The 20,391-nt window shown below is 46.1% G+C and overlaps 1 protein-coding gene across 1 annotated transcript in view; it reads right to left on the minus strand.

Annotated features, from left to right (window-relative positions):
• Positions 1 to 20,391, minus strand: part of LOC144139769 (lysosomal alpha-glucosidase-like) — a 45,767-nt gene that overhangs the window by 11,006 nt on the left and 14,370 nt on the right. The window contains exons 5-10 of the mRNA XM_077672030.1: positions 15,718 to 15,851; positions 14,944 to 15,092; positions 11,717 to 11,859; positions 7,785 to 7,869; positions 5,215 to 5,381; positions 2,817 to 2,905 (exon numbers count right to left, since the gene is read on the minus strand). Coding sequence (XP_077528156.1) covers positions 2,817 to 2,905; positions 5,215 to 5,381; positions 7,785 to 7,869; positions 11,717 to 11,859; positions 14,944 to 15,092; positions 15,718 to 15,851 — 767 coding nt within the window. The remainder of the gene's footprint in view (positions 1 to 2,816; positions 2,906 to 5,214; positions 5,382 to 7,784; positions 7,870 to 11,716; positions 11,860 to 14,943; positions 15,093 to 15,717; positions 15,852 to 20,391) is intronic.

Below are 20,391 nucleotides of genomic sequence, written 5' to 3' on the forward strand. Positions count from 1 at the left end.
ACGCTTTGCAACATTTCAGCCGCAGAAGTAGGTCCGAAGATGCCGTGCTGCTGCGTCTTCGGCAGTGTTGTTCAGAAATGACCTCGCTTAAGTCAGCGGTGAGGCCGCAGAAGCGGCAATCTGGAAACACTGATAAATACCAAAATGGCCGCCGCTGCTCGCTTGCGTGCCTCAGTGACGGTATACCATAGAGTTTCTTAGTAAATATACTACAGAGGTAACTGCGAAGGGTAAGCCATGTCGTCGGGGGGGTTCATGGGAAGACCCCCTTTTTGGCATGGGGCTTGGCATTACAATTAGATTCTTAAGCGGTTTTCGGGATTTGCTTTCTTCACTATGCATTAACACGTTTACGAGCTTCAAGGAAGCCGAAATCCTGGCTGTTCTGTGGTAGCCGTGTTCGGTGAAACAGCAGGCAGTGCGTGATTGCACCTGACGTTGCTCATGCCGCAGTCGAAGGACGTATGACCGGTATGACTGGGCGGGTAATATGCCGCCGCGAAATTTGTAGCCGACGAAAAGAAACAAAACGTACTTCGACGAAGACAAGATACGACAGACACTGGAACCTGTGTCCATCCTATCTTGTCATCATCCACGACACGACTGTTTAATGCAACGTTTTCTTTTTTCTTGTTAAACTAGCTGGTTTAACCGGTTTACCAGTTAAACCAGCTAGTTGAACCATGCACCGGTTCACCACACAGGCAACGTTTCTACAGGTACGCTCAAAAAACTTCCCAAACTCTTCAAACATCCTAATATTTGAAATATAGGTAAAATTAATAGAATCAGAGTCTCTAATTAGTTTCCCCCCAAATATTAACATTGTTCGTAACTGCAACCTTAGCCTGCGGAATAGCAAGCACAAGGCCGTTCCAGCAAAAATACGCTTTACTTCATTTTTCCTTAGTTTTAAAACAGCCTGTTGTTATTTTCCACTTACATAATTGCACACTATTCTTCGCATTTTTGGACACTTTGTTTAAATTTGCGTTCACTAAAACGTTTCAATCCAAGCCAGTGATGGAACTAAGGAGAGCGCATGATATAATGGCGGCCCATGACGACACAGACGGCCTTGATGTCAATGGCGTAGACGCTAGCGCCAAATTCGAGTGTATATTGTAAGAAACTCTATGCGGTAATTTGTATCTTATAGTGACACTGTTAGAGCCGGGCGCGGGCTGGCTTTACCGATAGCAGCATCCGTGCGCGGAGAACGGGTGATTAAAAGCTCACGTGGGTTGGTTATTACGCCTGCAGTTTATCTTGATCCTTTTGCCTCTTTTGATGAATGGGCTTTATCCGCTTCCTGCCGGGGTTATCGCTTGCAGAAGCTCGGACGTTGAGCATTGTACGTAAGTGACTTCGCTAATTATGCACCAACGCTTTTCCAAAACGAAATTGAAAGCATTATGGCTTACTGAACAGTGGGATAAGCCGCCTGCCATTCGTTATGTTATGTATAGCAGCTGTAGTTTGTGTTTTTTAAACGACATCTTTGATTTGCATTTATTTCACGTGCTGAACCACTTAGGAACGGTTTGTTCCAGGAAAACGTCTATATATGATTCTCCAACGAGCTCTCGCCATTCACAACTTTTGTGACGTCCCAAACCGTAGTATCAAACTACATACGGGACATCGACACCTGCTTTCACGTTTCGGGCATTTTCTGCCTTAATAAACAACTGGTAGTGGCGTGAATGGTGCATTCAGATTATCGGCACCGTTATCTACAAATACAGGCGAACTCGTTTCCACCCTTTAGTGTCCCCTTAAAGCATCATGCTTAAAACGTAATTTTAATCCACCCATTCGTCCTTATATAATGTCACATAGTATTTGGCGGGGCTTCTTACCTCGTCACACGGATCGTGGATCAAGTGCATCGACATTACCACTAAATCACTTATCAGCAACACTAACATTCCAGTCGTCATCATGACGTCACTACAAGAAATTCGCCGCTGCTCACGGGGCGGAGCACTCCCCCCAATAAAGAAGATTATAGGAAAATTGTTCTTCAGAGCTGTGGGAACGTACACCATAATCCTGGAGCACATAATGTGCTTACGCTTATCCTAAAAGCAACAAAAGAATAAGACTCGTGACTTGAATCCCCGGAAATTTAGGCCCGATGATTGGCACGCGGCTGGCGATTCAAATCCTCTTAAGAATAGGGGCTCCTGTAAACGTTCAGTGGTGAAGCAATGTAAAGACAGCGTTTGTGTACTGGGCTAAACAAACGCGGGTCTAGCTGCAAGATCTGGCTTGGTCTGGCTGGCATCGTCTGGCCCGCAAGAAATCTCTAAATGAAAAGGCGGGAATTTTTCCATTTTGCACAAAAAACTGAAATCTGAATGGTGTCTAAACTGAACACGACACTACCGTATGCGTCCAAGCAACTCCGTCGGTTTCAACGCGTGATGCAAAAACCGCATAAATGTACAGGAAAAATTGCACATTGTTGTTGTATTAGCTGGAGACACCTTTTTAAATGCATCTTTTATTCTTACGTGCAGTGGAAAGTATGTTGCCGCAAGGATGACTGTCATGGCTGCCAGCATTCCTTTTGGTGGGGCACGCATGGCTGGTAAATCTACAAATTCTGATTTCAACAGTTCTAGGGCGCTATCAGCAAACTCGTTTCGGGTTAAGGCGTTTTAAGTTATGCCCTTTCATTTGGGACAGAGAAAATGTACTGGACTAAAACGGGTTGTCTGTCCCCTTAATATGTTAAAACTGACACTCGCTGGAGAGCCAGGCCAGAGAAACGCTGTGGTGTACTATGGTGTTCCGATTTTTCGTACCTCTGCTGACGCCATCATCCCTGTACATTTCTCCGTAAGCGTAGTCGGAGCTGTCCGGCGACACGATCAGGTGAACGGTCCCTGCGGAGCTGCAGGTATTTTCAACGTCGATTAATATTTCCTGCTAAGCAACTGCAAAGTACAATCCACCTATAAATCTAAACCAATATGTTTTTTATATCTAACAGAAACACATGTTCCCGCGGAGAGCATACTTAAAAGTTTTCTTACTAAGGTATAACACAGGCAAGAAATGCTACGACCTGAAAACAAAACATGTCTGCAGAAGATAAGAATAGCATTGAACAATTATACAAAAAAACTTTCGTTCTTGAAATTGCTAAACAAACTTTTTGCAAAGGTTTTGTGCAACGGTTTTGCAATAAATGGTTTGTGCAAACGCACAAGCTATTCGCACAAAGCACTGGAATCATTGCGTGTCAGCGCGAGATGTTTCTGACATAGACACGAAATTCATTCTTGGTTGGAAATGGCCATGAATGTAAAAACTGGGAGACACGCTACAGAAAAGAAGGAGATTAGACAGTTCAAGCGTTTCTTGTTTAAACGACTCTCCTCTGGCCCAAAACCCCGCCACCTCTAAACTAAAAATGCAATCACGTGATGCTTGGTTCCCAAGGCTTCTAGAAGAGACTGCAGTGTTCTTGCAAAGGTTTCGTATTAGTGAGAATGTTTTATATGTATCTGCAAGGGCTAAAACGCTTCAACAATAGAATGTATGGAAGTCCTGGGACGTAAAATGTTCAGCGTTTCAGCATGAAGACATGGTTGGTGGGCTGATGTACACGCCCTGTGGAAACCTGATAAACTTAAATGAGACAGCTTTCGCGGTAATGCTTACGTGTTTTGTGTTATGAGAAACAAAATAATTACACGCTACTTGTATGGATATCTACCTGCAGCAGGCGAAATCAGGTAATCCCCTTCCAGAAGATTTCGCACTAATAACATTATGAGTAGGCGAGCTTGAATTGTGGGCAAACAAATAGGTGTAAATAAGTACGTTTAGGTAACTGTACCTAAGTAAGTATAAGCAAACCAGATGAAAAGTAACTAAGTATAAGTGCAAGTACGTAAGTGAGTAAGTAACAAGTGAAGTAATGACGCATGCGTGAGTACAAAGAAGTAAATGCCTAAGTACGTAATTAAGTGTGGGAGTAAAAGAAGTAAGTGTGTAGTTAAGCGTAAGGAAGTAGGTAAGTAAAATAAATAAATGCGTGAGTAACTACGTAAAGCCGATGTTAAAAATATTAAACAGGTATCTAAGTAAGTTTAGTAGGTAATCAGATAAGAAAGTAAGCAAGTCTATAAAGTAGTAAGTAACGAAAGAAAGTACGTATAAGTAAGAGTATCGGAGTCAGTAAGAAAGTATAAGTCAGCAAGTCAGAAAAGTTACTAATTAGAGTATAAGTACGTAAGTATGTAAGTAAATAAGTAAAGTAATTAGGTAAGCACGTAAATACATAAGTAAATGTCTAAGAACGTAATTAAGTGTTCGAGTAAATAGAGTAAGTGGGTAGTTAAGTGTAAGGAAGCAGGTAATTAAAATATTGATGTAAGCGTGTCAGCAAACAAATAAACGTGTATGTAAAAATTCAGCTAGTTGTGTGAGTAAGTTAATGAAATGGTTGAGAAAGTAAACGAGTGCAAATGGATTGAGTAAGCAAATTACTTGTGTAAGTGAGAAGAAAAGTAACTGGCACGGGACCATTATGAGGAAGTTGTTGATCGAACTACCTCCGCCACCCTGTCGTGCGTATTCTTGATCAGAGCTGCCCACTTTACCACGACTAAGTCGGATAGCAGATGTTGAAAGTTTGCAGTACTCCCTTGTCCTTCAATGGCCACAAATAGGCTGGTGGTAACATTGCGAGCCTTCCTGGCTTGTTCCTGTTGTACGCTGCAACAGGATCTACAAGTTCCGAGGGACCACTGCTTTACACACTGCACTGGCGTACTTCCAGTTCCGCTGCTTGCGGTGACGGCACTCCCGGTTTAGCTAACGCTGTTGTCAAATATTTGCATCAGCGCTTCGGTTCCTAATGGAAAGTTCTCGAGCATGAAAACCTCAGGGTTCTTGCTGTGGCCTTAACGTGGCCACATGGGCAGCTTTATGGCGTCGCGTGATGGACTCGTGCAAGTCAGTTGCGGATGCAAAAAAAAAAAACAGGACGTGCAGGTTGCATCTCCATTAGAATCAATGGTAATTGGTGGATTCTTACCTAGTATTGAATTTTGCTATAAATTTGGCGTTGTCGCAGTACCTTTCCCAACCCCGGGCAAGGTTACAGCGAAGTACACATCTTCCAGTATTAAGCTTCAGAGGTAAAATAGCTCCCACTACGGTGTCCACAGATGCGAGTTCGCGGACACTCACGTGTTATGCGCCCATCCGGGAATAATTCTCCCTCCGCGGGTGAATAGGGCCGCCATGGCACTGGGTGGCCTTGCGAGCACCGTCTGACCCGTACTGACCACCGGCTGGCTGCTGTACCAGTCGTACCAGACGCCCAGAGGGAGGTACGCTTCCACTGGACCTGTCTTCTGCGAAAAATAACCCCCTTCAAAGTTTCCCCACGGGTTCACGTAGTCTTGTTCTTTGTACAATAATTTCTAAGCCCAACGAGAACATACAATGTGCGAGGGCCTCAATACTGAGAACTAGCTCCGCTGTCACTGTTATTGAATCGTGAGCTACACTGGCCGAGGTTGAGCAGTTTCGCGTGGCTCCTGGAGAGCCGTGCTGCGCATGCGCGGGGAGGAGTGACGTCTCACGGCGCACAGCTGGCGCGCCTGAGCCGCCGCCGCCGCGACTGGATTGGATTGTATGGATTGAATTGGAAATCGTTTTTGCTGCAGTAAGCATGAAAATCAGCTAATCCTAGACAACCAGGAAAGCTAAGAATAAGCAGCTGAACCGTAGCTCACGCTACGTATATCCTGGCATAGCCGAGCTAAGCCGCTGTTAATTTTTTGAAGGCGCGCGTGTTGAGGTGTGTAGCCCTTTTGCAGGGCTGGCAGTGCACTGCAAACGTCGTCGAAAAACGACAAACATCTGCCGCTTCTTCCACGTAAATGCCTTGGTTCTGTCCCACGCCCATCTTTCACGCTCTTCCCCTGCCTTCTAGCTTCTGCCCCGATAAACAGGGCGGAGGCTTGCTGTACTAAGTCAATTAAATTTTCTCGCTTTCTGCTGCTCGTGCGCCATCTATTAGAACTTTTCGTTAGTGTTGGAGATTAGAATGTCGCCGTGAGGTCTAGGCTCTGGCCCGAGCTCTTTTTCTATTTTTTGGTCGAAATGGTGTCTTCAACGCGTGTATTTTATTTGCACGAACAAATAGCAAGCGCACATCTGTTTTCAATTAAAAGAACAGTGCCAGTACCAGTTATGTATTCACTTTTTTGACTGAAATATGCCTCATGATTTCTTTTACTCAACAATGTTTATATGTATGACGTATTGTATCAGATTTGGTGGTTTGTGAACGTTTTGCCTATAAAAGCTACTTGTTCAAGAATTACTTTAACTTTTGGACGAGGGGCTGAATTTAGGGATGGACGGACGGACGGACAGACAGACAGACAGACAGACAGACAGACAGACAGACAGACACACAGACACACAAACAGACAGACAGACAGACAGACAGACAGACAGACATTTTTCCGTTTATGCAGCCCAAGAAAAACTATCATCTTGAAAAATCGTGCAGCAGTGACTGACTTTATCTAATTCATTATCGGCTTCATATAATTCGGCTGCGACAAGTGTGCGCCTGCCGTCGTCCCTCTGCTGATCAACATATTAAACTGGAAATTTCGCGGAAGGACTTGCGCTGCGCGTAATCAGCGAGGTCCTCATCTAGGTGCTAAGGTTGATCATTTCACGCAATCTCAATTTCCCCGTAGACCATTTGGTCGACCACAAAGCTCTCATAAGATATCTGGACACAAATCGGGCTACCGTTTTGTCAACACGGTTGCTTGAAAATCGCGAAACGGGAACTGTTCTAGATAAGATAGTACACCGATCGATCATGACAATAGTTTACCTTTATCTCGTAAACGACATTTATATCGTTCATAGATTTGTTTACTTAGTGCGCAAAAAAATAGTCGCATGGGTTCGTTCTTAGTTCGCGATTTGGCCTTTCAAGGTTTGACTATCGATTGGACGCACTTTCAGCGAAGATTGAATGCACTTTTAGCGAAGATATTGACGCATTTTTACGCAGTTTTGATGTCAGAAAACTTTCGTGCTTCTGGTAAAGTTTTGCTTGACTGCTGCGATACCACGTGACTAAAAGGAGGTGGCACGGCTGCTTCGCCTGCGCTTGACGGCTCAGCAACAGCTGGGCTGGCTTTGCACGCGTTTAGTGCCAGCGGACCACGTGACTAGGTGAGCGGTTAACGGCTGATTTGCCGGCGCTTCGTCTCTCCGCCTCATTATCGATGACACATCGGCTGGGCTTTCCGTGCGAGCTCTTCAGCGAAAGCGAAATCAAGAACCATTCATCCAGTAGATATACCTAGACGACAGGCTGCGAAATATTAAGAAAAGTCAAACTTTCACGAAACAGTGCGGGCATATTTCTTCGTTTCGCTAGTGATAACTTGGTGCACAAGAGTTAAACCTGAGCCAGTTTCTTTGAGTGCTGGTGACTTTTAAAGCACCACGCATCAACGTGGCATCAAACCACCACTTCCGGGGCTATGTGCCTAATTGATGCTCTAAATGTCTATAACAGAGTCGCCATCTCGGATGACTCGCAGCAAACAAGACGCTTCGACGTTGGGTAAGGCCGAAGGCTGCTACTGCGCATAACAGCACAGCGTAAACAGGTAGCAACTTAAAATTCATTCCGGCTTTCCACTAGAAGTTGTTTGGTGAGAAAACAAAAGGCAACACTGTCAGCACTAACACTGGCGGAAGATGAAGGTGCATACCTCGGAGATTTTCGGGACGACCAGAAGACTGGGTCCTAGCATGAACTGGCTGGCGTACCGGTGGGTCTTTGAGTCCCCTGGAAAACTGAAAACCGAAACGCGGTGTATTTTAGCTCATGCGAAGCGAATCGGGTTAAATATAGTGGGTTCATTTCTGAGTCACGTGAATGTAAAGGGCCGTAAGAGGACAGAAAGCACTGGGGTAATACGGATGGCGCAATTTATTTCTGCCCGTTGCCCCAAATTCGTGTTTCCTCGCCAGTGTTGTTAAGATTGAATGCATCGTGTTGATTGGCAATATTCTTGTACACTTCAGTCTTAAGTGTAAACGCGAGGCATCGGCCTCGTCAGGAGTCGTTTGGAACTCCTTTTGCCTTGCCTCGTGGACATATGCAATTATGTCCAAACTTAGGATTTGATTTGAGCAGATCTGATTTGGGTAATCATACAGCTTAATAATTTAGCATATGTGAGCTTTGGATCACACGGAAGATATGTTGATCGGCACAAATATGGCAGTGAGGACGACGCTGCGGTCACTGACCAATTCAAGGCAGAGTTACTATGTAGGAGTTGCGAAACTCCTGATAGGACCCATGGATTAAAAGTGGCCCTACGATTGATCCACCGTTTTGGACCTTCCCGTACAGTGGTGCCATTTGTTGGTGACAAAATAAACTATACAACGTCGTTCGCCGCTCGACGACCAGGGCGAAAAATGGTATTTGGGTGCTTACGTAAATTTGTAGCACCGAAGAAGCCCAACGTGCTCAGCCTCACAAGAGTTTTATACGCATTCAAACCAAGAGTAGTAAAAAACAATTGCGGCCGTGTGGTCAGCGAGATCATTGTCGTCTGCTGCTTGTCATCTCCGGTCTTTCGGCGGCAAAGAAAGAGTTAAAATTCGCTTCCACGGCTTTAAGCAAGCTTGAAAGGATTAGAGCCGCTTAATCAGCTACTGGATAATTTGTGGCATAATCAGGTAGGACCTGTGTTGTGCCGGAGTGGCCGCACAAGTGCCACTCGATCGAGGCAGTTGCGCAGACGCAGAAGAAATGGCAACAAAAAAACTGCAGTTGAGGAAGCAATAAATAACTTAGGAAAGTACAAAAATAAAGAATTATGCACGTTTAAAACAAAATTTAACGTTAAATTGTCAGTTTGAATAATTAGTTTGTTTTTTTAGATAGTCCGTGCGGTGGCCAAGGTGGCGCCACCGTACGCACGATCGCAAGGAGGTAGGGTCCAGGTGCGAGCCGTTTTTTGAGGCGGAGTTTTGCAACTGCATACATCGAAGAGCTCTGATTCAAGGTGAAAAGCAGAAGCGACTTACTGCTCTTGCCTGCTTAGTGTGATCAGTGAATCCGCACGGGTTCCGAAACGTCTCTGCTTTTCACCTTGACTTGGTCAGTGACCGAAACTTCGTTCTCACATGATTCCTATTCCTGTCAAAACGAGCTTTCGTCGAACTTTTGACTACAAATATGGTAAGTGTGAATGATGCAGTTTCTCGCTCTCGCGCCAAGCGATCATACAGTAAACATGGCAAGTGGTGACATTACTTACCCACAACCGTCGCTGCAGCTATTAAGGCTAGACCTGCCCCCGTTCCTCTGCCGCATGAAGCGTTGCGGTTTTCGCTTACCTGGTTTTACTTGAAGCTAAAGTTCCTAAGTGGCGCCATCTAGGTTATGTAACAGGCAACTGCGCAATACTCTAGCTTTGTTGTCGTACATTGCCGCCACACCGCAAAACAGTGGCGAAGTATGGGCATAAAAGTAAATGAATTGAAAATATGACTTTTTAGCAATGAGTTGAGTGCGAAAGCAACCAATCCATCGCAAAAACTTCCACGAATCACATGGAAGTTTGAAATTTAGAGGGGCTACAGTAGAGTCGGTGATGGCGCAGCAAGAATCAGAATTATGGAGGACGCTTAGAACTTTCTACGTGAAGGCGAAAGCCTAGTTACACGTTCTGTTTTTCCGCTGTTCAACTTTCTGTTGAACTTCCATGTAGCTCCCGTCTATCCGCTACCGCAGCTTCCTCCATAGCCGCTTGCTCGCAACAGCGGTTACGGCGCGCGACATTTTGAGCTTCTCTAGACTCAGGTACAAGTTAAGAACGACAACGGAAGTTGCCCCTGCGCCTCATCACCGCAGCCTCGTCGTTTCCATGAATTTCCGCACTTAATCTGCTTGTAAATTACCGCAGGGATGACGAATAAACTAGGTGCGAAAAAACTGTGGTTTATTCCTATGTCATAGATATCGGTAAAACGCGAAAGTGAAATGTGCAGCGAAATTTGCAGCGAAAGAAGCATGCTTGGCGAGCGACGTCCTGCTGGCTGGTCGCTTCGGCAAAGGCGCGACCACTTCGGTCCTGCTCCGTGGCTTATACGGCACATGGTTGCGTTGCGACGAGCTCAGCTTACGGAACGCTAATTTGTAGCTTGAACCGGGCACGCGATCCGCTACCCGCTGGCGTTTCTCTTCGCATTAAAGTCGGCGTCGCAACGACGCAGCTTACGCCAACTATCGACACTTGTCAGCATCACGATGCACTACTTCGCTTCACCTCTCATACATGGCAGCACCATCCGCGTCGATGATACATTTTCTGGCGTTTCTCCTGTGTTCACTGTGCTGGCGGCATTTCCGTGACGGATATGACGTCATCGAAATCTTGGTGTATCCGGGAATACAACACTTTCGTGTTAAAAGCAACCGACGACACAAATTTATAAGCGCAATTTGCTTTCGAAACGCGCGCGCTCTTTGACATCCGGGTCCGTCCCTACAGCGGCATGATACACTACATGAGTTACTGCCGTCCTTAACTTGTACCCGAGTGTATCCTCTTCCGCTGAAGAATACTTTCTCGGTCTCCCCCCCCCCCCTTCCCCCCTCGAAAAGAAACGCATTTAGCTTCACGCGGTATTTGAATTCGGGGGTCTACAGCAGGATCCGGGTGCGTTACTACTGCTCAAAGCAAGCTTTAGCCTGGTGCATATCGATTGATGAATAGATTTTTGATGGTGAAAAGTAACTCGCCGACGCGACGCAGGCGATGAGGCGCGCTGTAGTGGAGGGCTCCGGATTAATTTTGACTACCTGGTGATCTTTAACGTGCGCCAAAACCTCGTACACACGGGCGTTTTGGCTTTTAGCCTCCATCAGAAAAGCGGCCCCCGCGGCCGGGAATGCAACTCGCGACCTCGGGCTCAGCAGCGCAACGCCTTGGCGACTGAGTCAATTGGTGAATATGCGTCGTCACAGAATTATTGTCAAATAATTAAACGTGATTGCAGCCAATGACAACTTAAGTAGGATTGATTAGTGATTACAATTTGGGTAGATTTCGATGAATTAAACTGGATTAGTAAAAATCAGAATGAATTTACGTGGATTAAGAGGGACCAGTTTGAAATCCAACAAATCATTGTGGATTAAGATGAATGAAGGCGGAATGAAATAAAAAAAGTTAATGAAATGAATTGGACAACCGCCGCGGTGGCCCCGTGGCTAAGGCGTTGCACTGCTGAGCATGAGGACGCGGGTTCGATTCCGGGACAAGACGGCCGCTTTTCTGATGGAGGCGAAAAGCCACAACGCCCGTGTTTACGAGATTTTGGCGCCCGTTGAAGATCCCCAGGTGGTCAAAATTAATCCGAAGCCTCCCATCATGGCACGCCTCATCGCCTGCGCTGCATCGCCGCGTTACACCCTTCAATCAATCGAAATGAATTGGACAGTAGACGGTAAAATAGCCGGGTAGCTGGGTCGACGGGTGGACGTGTATACAAAAAGTACCCTTCAGAATAACCCCACGCTCTCGCCTTGAGAGCAGGAAAGCTCCCTTAGGTATTCGATAAACAAGAAACGCAGTTGACTTCCAGCGGAAGGGAGTAGTGCAACCTCCCCCGTACTCACTCAAAGTAGGTTGGCCGCGCGATCAGGCTTCCTGTGCGCCAGCTGTTGAGAAAAAGCATGTACATGTAGGGCAGCAAGAAGCGTCGCAGCGCCGTGGCCTTGGACGCCATCTCCACTAGGTGCCGCTGAATAACGCTATTTGCCTGCGAAGAGACAGGGAGAAAGAAAAAAAAAGTGACGAGTTCACCTAAGCACCCCTTAAGACACAGTGAAGGCGAAATCATTATCAAATTTCCGAATGTACCATCTGCAAATTGACTGAACTTATGATTAGCAACCGGATGCAATACCACGTCGTAAATGCTTCTTGCTTTCACCCTGCACAAACGGGACTTTGACCCAACCTCTGCATGGAGATTACTTTGGGCTTCTCCGACGTGTGCTAAACCGCAGGTCTCGCAAGCTTTGTCCTGAGACAAGGCCTTTAATATAGTAAGTCAAAAAGGTATTCTACACGAACTAATGTTTGCCTTTCGCAGCCAAAAAGCAAAAAAAAAAAAAAAAGCTAGACTAGGAGTTTCCTCGAACAGAGGCCGATGTGCCTTACAGCCACAAAGGCTGTGTTCCCCCTGAACATCCTTTTTGGCTAGAGGAGCCCCACAAGGATCTATTGTCAGACCTCTCCTCTTCAATCTCGCTATTTATGGAATCGCCTGAATACTTCAACAAGACACATCCCCTCGTTTCGATATATACGCCGTACGGCAGCTGCCGAATATTTCCACCAAATGATCGTGCAAGCGGAGCTTCAAGTGGCTGTCCTCAGCCTAGAAAAATCACTTCGTAACTTCGGTCTTCAGCGATCTGCACAACAGACGGAATTTATCAATGTGGATGGGCGCAGGTCATCAAATCCGGCTTTCCGAATACCATTTAGGATAAGAGACACCACCATTCAGAGTAATAATCGAACAATTCGTTTACTCGGAGTATAATTTAGTACCTGCCGTAGTCCGAACGCGTGAGCTCCGTTCCAAATGGCGCCCCACATTTGCTCTCATTATTCGGCTGTTTAACAAGCATGGTAGACTGACGCATGTGCCTGCCTCACACTCGGCCGAGCACTAAGCCTCGGTAGACTCACGTACGGCTTCCCCGCGTATGAATTTCGTGCTCGTCACGTCCAGGATATCGATGTACTGTTCAAGTGTCTCTTGTTCGCACGGTCACAGGACTTCCTCACCACTCCCGAATAACTGTTTTGGAAGAAGCCCTGCCTCTACCTCCACTCAGTAACTTCACCGGAGATGCTCAAGGATGGGACCTAAATAGAATAACTTATTCATCAGGGCTTTCTCAGATAATGAATGGCAGGCTACCATTGTCCCTGAAGAATAAAGTGTATGACAGCTGCATCTTACCGGTATTCACCTGCGGGGCAGAAACTTGGAGGCTCACTAAGAGGGTCCAACTTAAATTGAGAACGACTCAGAGTGCAATGGAGCAGAAAATGATAAGTATAACATTAAGTGACAAGAAGAGAGCGGAATGGGTCAGGAAACAAACGCGTGTTAAGGACATACTAGTAGAAATTAAGAAGAAGAAATGGACGTGGGCAGGGCATGTAATGCGCAGGCAAGATAACCGTTGGTCATTAAGGGTAATAGAGTGGATCTCTAGAGAAGGCAAGCGGAGCAGGGGGTGGCAGAAAGTTAGATGAGCGGATGAGATCAAGAAGTTTGCAGGGATAAATTAGTCACAGTTGGCACAGAACCGGGGTAATTGGAGAATAATGGGAGAGGCCTTTGCCCTGCAGTGGGCGTAGATAGGCTGGTGGTGATGATGATTCATCAGGGCTGTAAGCTGCAGAAATGCGACAACTCGAATCGGACCAACACTCGTTCTTCTCCGTTTTCCCCTTGGAAAAAGCCAGCTGTTGGAATTATATGCAAGCGGCCGATTCCCAGCCTTCGACTCGGGGCCCGTGTGCGGCCTCTGAGCAAACTGAGCGCCGAACACTTGCTAGACAAAGACGACATCTTCATGGACGCCGCCATAATGGGTAGCGAGGCCGGTGTAACAAGGAAATGCCCCGACCCTCCGTTTCTCAACTGATCAAATCGCATGCTAAATCATTTTGGATTAGTGTAAGAAGCGGCATTGCTTCGTATACTCGGGGCCCTGTAAAGACTGCAGCAGCCACAATCCAAGCCTAGTGCTCATGGTGCCACGCGCTGTCGGATCATCACCGACGACTCCCACGTGGCCCTTCAAGAACTGAATACGTCCCACACTCACAATGGCGTTGCTAATCGACTTATTTCCCTAATACAAAGAAACACTACGGGGAAATATTTTAGAACTTAGAATGGCTTGTACTCCTGGCCATTTCACCAGTGTTGCTCGGAATTAGGAGGCACATGACGCTGCCCGGAAGAGCCTTCAGTCTCCTTAACCTTCGAATGACTCGCACTCGCACGAAACGCAACCCCCTGATGCCTGGCACCAACAGCGTCGCCAAGTCCATACCCCGACCCGTAGACAACTCCACGACGCGTCTTCGTCTGGCTTGTTATGTCTCATAAGCGGACTGTCAAGATAAATGGAAAATTTCGCAAGCAAAGCATATGCAAACGCAGCCTACCCCTCAGACGTCCTTAGAAAATGGCACTCTCCCATCGTCACCCGGCCGACCTTCTGCCCGTTTTGTGACACGGCCACCATTCCAAATCTGTGCCACCTCATCTTGAGATGCTCTGCCTTCTCAATAGGACGTCACGCCTTAGACGGAAATTGACACCACCATCTTCAGAATAAGCGGAAGGGTCATTGCGAGTGGACTGCGAGTGGGCTGTTTCACGATCAATTTCTGCATTTGAACAGTTTAGAATAAAGAAGATAAACGAGTTCTTATGTATTTTTTACTTTGTGGCAGCTGCATACCCGAGCCATAAGGTGAAAAAAACAATGTCCCTGTACTCAGAGATCTGACTTTTAACGAAATTTCTGTGGTAGAAATCAATACGGAGACGTCGGAAACGGCTCGCAGTGTTGAATTAGAGCATGAGAATCCGTTACGTAATTTAAAACCGCTGGGAAAGTCGGCAAATACTACTGCAAAGCAATCGGCATCTGGTTTCTTTCCCCGAGCAAGATGGCCGCCGGAGGCTTCAGCCGAGCCCATTGGTTGGTATAGGTGACTTCCACTCCAGCAATTTTTTTTAACCTCCTTGGGCTAGACTAACTCCGCTAGCGCAATTTTCACCAGCGCCGAAGACGTGGCTCACCTGCGCCAGTTCCTGGTGAACGGGAAAGAGGGCGGAGAGGGAGAACCAACTCAGGCAGAACTCGACTTCCGACATACTTTGTACTTCGGTCAGGTTGCACGCCGCCGCCCCATAGAGAGGCACCCCCAACATGTTGTGCGTCAACATATCTGCAGGAGGGAACGAAATGCAGCGAGGCTCAGGTCTTACATAGGCGTCGCAATAGGGGTAAACACCATTATAACCATAATCATCATAACCATAACCATCGTAGCCGGCATAGTAATCATCATCGTCGTCGCGATGATCAACATCGCCGTCATCATCGCCTTCGTCACCAGTACAACTATCCCCATTACTACCATTGACATTGTCAGTTTTTTTGGTTCTCGTAAGAGTAATAAAATAATCACGGTGATGATGGTTATAAAGATGGCGTGGAAGAAGTTTGCAGACAGACATATTCGAACTAGCCAGGATAAGAGAGGTCCTGGAAGATTATTGTAGAGGTCTTCCATTTGCAGAAGAATTTAGCAGGATGGTGGTGATGGTGATAGTGGTGAGGGCAATGGCAAGGTTGGAAGTTTACGGTAGAGGCATTCGCCATTAGTCATTATCAAGATGATGGTTATGATGATGACTACGTGGCACCTAGAAGGCTGAAGATCACTGGAAATGCCTTCGTTGTTCAATGGACATTAGCATGATATGGATAATGACGGCGATAACGATGCTTATGATAACAGAACAAGGCTGCCTTCCGGTCGGCTTTTCTGCGAGCATCACTCTCCTTACCTGCCAGGGTGTCCTGCAGCTCTGACCAGTTTCTCGGAGCTTGCGGTCTCCAGTACCCGCTGAATCTCCCTTGGCCTGGATACGTACGGTCGGACAGAAGCTTGGAGCGCTCGTGAGATATCTTCAGGTCGTACCTGTTACAGAGAGAAGTTCGTTTAGTACCATGAAGCGCTAAATCACCTTCGCAATCATTAGACTACTAAGGTCCACTGCAGGACGAAGGCCTCTCCCATCGTCCTCCAACAACTCACGTCCTGCTTCGCTGAAGTCCAGAGTTTACCCTGAATTCCTTTATTTCATCTCTCCATTGGGCTAATGGCCTTCCCCTTCTTTCAGACCCATCTCTTGGTATCCACTCTGTAACCCTAATTGTGCACCCATTGTCGGTTCGTCCCATTACATGGCCAGCGCAAGTCCATTTCTTTTTCAGTATTTGAACTGTGATATCTTCTACTCTAGTTTGTTCTCTTATCTACGTAGCTCGTTTCTTGTCCCTGAGTGTTACTCCCAACAAAAGTTGTTTTACTCCTAACATTAGTTGTTCCATGGCCCGTTAGGAAGACCTAATTTTGCTTTCTAGTTGTTCAGTAAAACGCCACGTTTCAGCTTCGTATGTCACCACCGGCAGTATGCACTGGTTGTAGATTTTTCTTTTGAGGGACAGAGGCAGCTTACTTTGTATTATTTGGGATCGCTTGCCGAATGTTCCCAGCCCATATCTATTCTGCGCCGGATTTCTCTCTCGTGGTTGGTGTCAGCACTAACCATCGGTCCGAGGTAGTTATATTCCTCTACTTCTTCTTGCGTTTCGTTTCCTAAGCTAAAGAGGACGCTTTTGGCATGCTTATTCTTCGTCACTTTAGATTTATTCATAATTATTTCTGACCGCACGGCCATGCTTTCTGATTGTAGTAACTCAAGCATTGTTTGCAGATCATGTGCAGTCTCACTCAGCAAGACTATGTCGTCCGCAAACCTTAAATAGCTCAAGTATTCCCCCTTTTGTCCTTAATGCGGTGTTCTACCAGTAAAGCTTTCTAAACACCCCCTCCAGACATGCAGTGAATAGTGTTGGTGAGATGGTACCTCCCTGTATTACTCCCTTTCGAATCGGGAATTTATCGCTTTGCTTGTGGAGGGGTAAGCGGCCTATATGTCTTCTACTTCTAAGTCTTCCGTGTGTCTCCTCTATTCCCTGGTCTTTTAATGCTTCTAGTGCGGCTACAGTCATTACAGAATCAAACGGTTTCTCATTACCTATGAATACGATGTAAATGGTTTTAGTATACTCTGCGGATTTTTCAGTCATTTGATTGACGACATGGATTTTATCAGGGTTGAGGACCCTTTCCTAAACCCAGCCTGCTCTCTGGGTTATTGGAAGTCCAGTCTCTCACCTATGCCGGTAACTATAACTTCGGTATACAGCTTGTAAGCAACTGAGAGTGTGCTAATGGGTCTGTAATTCTTGAGGTTCTTGGTATCTGCCTTCTGATGAATTAGAATAATGTTGGCGTTTTTCCAGGCAATGGGAACGTTTTGATAGTAAAGCAAGCTCTTCGAGTAAAATATCTCCTACCTCCTTCGAAAGATCCATGGTTATGCCGTCGTCACCTGCCGCTTTTCCTATTTTCATGCCGTAATTTTGATAGCCACTCCAATTTCCTCTTTAGTTACTAGTGGAAAGCTTGTACTCTCAGTAGTTTGTCCTGGTGTAACGTTGCTAGCAAAAAGCCTGGTGTAGGTTTGTTCTGATAGCTTTATTATCTTGTCCAAGTTGTGCGTAATGTTACCCTGCTCCTCTCTGAGTGCGTAGACCCTGTCTCTTCTCTCTCTTAGTCGCGTTCTCGTAGTCACTTTCTCTTCTCAGTCGCTCTTCTCTTAGTCTCGTCCCTCTCTCTCTCTTAGTCGATTTCAAGCTTTCCCATATTTGCAACATTTCCTCGAAAACTGTCATGTTAGATGCACGAAGGTTGTTCGTCTTACTTCTGTTAATCAGTTTTGACGGTTTGGCTAATTCAGGCTGATCTGCCGTACTTTACACTTTCATTTTCTAACGTTTGGCAATTAGTTCCATCGTGTCTTAGTTTTTAAGTTTTTACCCCCCATTTTGTTCCTGCCAAAGCTGCTGCTGATTCTCTCATGGCCGTTGTTAGCTTGTCATTTAGGCTGTAGACACTGGCCTCGTTTTGCTCGTTTAGAAGAGCGAATTTGTTTTCAAGAGTCAGTTTAAACACCTGCTATCTGCCTATGAATGACTCCTTGCGGGGTTAGTTTTTCACGAGTTTCCTTCTTTCTATGTCGGGATTCAACCTCACCTTACATCTAAACATCCTATGATCGCTGTTGTCAATGTGAGCTAGCACGTCTATGTCTCGCACAATATCTGGGTTGTCACTTAAATTGAAGCCAATTTCGTTTTTTGTTGTACCATAGGGACTTTTCCGTGTTCGTTTTTTGTTCTTTTGTTTGTAGAAGAATGTGTTAACTCATCAACCTCAGGTTATTTCTCTCTGCAAATCCCACCAGTGTACTTCTTCAACTGTGGCGATTGTGTATATCGAAGGTTCCCACTGACATTTCTCTCATTTGCTTCTTACCGATCTTGGAGTTAAAGTCTCCCATCAGAATCGTGAACTTGTTGCCTTCTTCACTGCTGATTCGGAGTCCTCGTAGACGCTGTTTACGGCTTGATCATCATAGCTGGTTGTTCGCGCATAGGCCTGTGGTATCTTTAACCTGCATCACTTGTTCTTCAGTATGATGACAACAGCCGCGACTGTCTCCGTAATGCTGAAAAACTCCTCCACGTTCCGCGATATTTCTCTGTAAATTACCCCCCCCCCCCTCCGCGTGTTCTTCTCTTGGGGTCCACTGTAGCACAGCATACGCCCGCTGGTGAGCTCCATGAAGAAGAACCAAGAATTGGGCGAGTTGGTACTGATCCAGGCTGACTTACAGTCGCACAGACGAAACACAGAGGCAAAGAAGGTCAGCGCTCATCACGTCGTCCTCCTTGCCTTTGTCTGTGCGCGCTATTAGTCAGAATGAAGCTCCCTGAATCCTTCTCCTGTCCTTCTAACTTCGCTTAACTTTAACATAAGCTTCCTCACAAAGTAAACCTTTACACTCGATGCCAAGACGTGCAACACTTAATAAAGTTTGATTAAATTACCGCTAAAGTAGAGTAATGTAACGAAGTTCTGATTATGATCGTCAAACTTCGGTTGTTTAATGAGCTTGAGCTACACAGGGACTATGAGGCGCGCCGTAGTGCAGGGCTTCAGACTAATCTTGCTCACCCGGGCATCTTTAACGTGCGCTGAAATCTCGAACACGCCAGTGTTTTCGCTTTTCACCTCCTCTGAAAAAGCCATCTCCGCGGCCGTAATCGAACCCGCCCCCTAGGGTTCAGCAGCACAACGCTTTAGCGACTGAGCCAGTGCGATAGAAGGACATGGTTTTTTAAACTTTGGAATCTGGGTTGGTGATGTACAGTGGTACATTCCCTTGGTTCGGTTGGCTGTGCTCCCACGAGGCCTACTTCCACACGGTCACTACCCAAGCTAGTGCGGTGCTATGAAGCGTGCAACAACGGTGACCGTGCCCAATGCAATATATATGATTTTAATGAACATTATATTCTTTAATTCTAGCTCTAAACTATGACTCATCGTTTTGGTTTAGTTTAAAGGGACCCTGCAACACTTTCGATAAAAGTACTCTTTCCTTCGCGTCTGAAAGCACTGTGAAAGATACAGTTATCGCCAGAACGGAACGGCACTGCATGCTTTGCTCGTCGCATGCCAGATACTCCTTGCGTTTCTGCTTTCTTTCGGTGGCTTTATTTTAAAGACGATAGTCTTTCTTGGGCTCCTTAAACCCAGAAATTTTGGTCTGTCTGTATGTCTGTCCGTCTGTCTGTCTGTGACTCGATTCAGCCACCCGGCCAAAGCAAAACAATGCCTGCCCATTAGTCTTATATAGTCACAGCTAAATCTACCCGTCTATGTCCGGTGTAAGGTTCATACTTGTCAACATTGTTGAAGAAGAACAAGACATTACGCAAATATGAGACAGCAAATCAATACACAAGTGATATTTGCAGTGTTCCTTTATAAAAAAATCAAACATGCTTGCTTTTGCGAAATTAAATACTTCATCAACTGCAGAAAAAGAATTCACTTCGCCGTCGCCTACTGTCGCCCGCGCCACTATAGCTTCTCGCGACATTTTAAGAAATCAACCGGCAACAGTTACGCAAGGTTCCACTAGATAGGTTCCACGTTCTGCTTGCAACGCACGTGGAGTAGGGAAACGCGGTTCTATAAACGTTGAAGTAGGGCGCCTCGATTAACGCGCGTCTCCGCCGTACAGCAGCGTTCGCATCGAGACACCCGGTTTGGAGCAGTGGAACGCGGGAAATTTAAAATGATTTAAGCAAACCTTTGACGTCTTTACCTTGGGAGGAGCGCGACGCAAGAGGAACAACATGAGAGGTGAGCGGCAAAGCGAAGGGAGGCATTTACTTCGCAATAGCCGATAAAGACTATCGTCTTTTGACGACATTTGCAACGAAAGGAGCAGATACGCGGCCAATTTTTTTAAAGTTGCTATCAAAAAGCGTTCTTTTCTGCAACTAAAAGAAAACCGACCAACAGCCGCTACATGGCC

The sequence above is a fragment of the Haemaphysalis longicornis genome, unplaced genomic scaffold, assembly GCF_048455015.1.
Source record: "Haemaphysalis longicornis isolate Haplotype H1 unplaced genomic scaffold, Haemaphysalis longicornis Haplotype H1 scaffold_5, whole genome shotgun sequence".
NCBI classification, from domain to species: Eukaryota; Metazoa; Arthropoda; class Arachnida; order Ixodida; family Ixodidae; genus Haemaphysalis; species Haemaphysalis longicornis.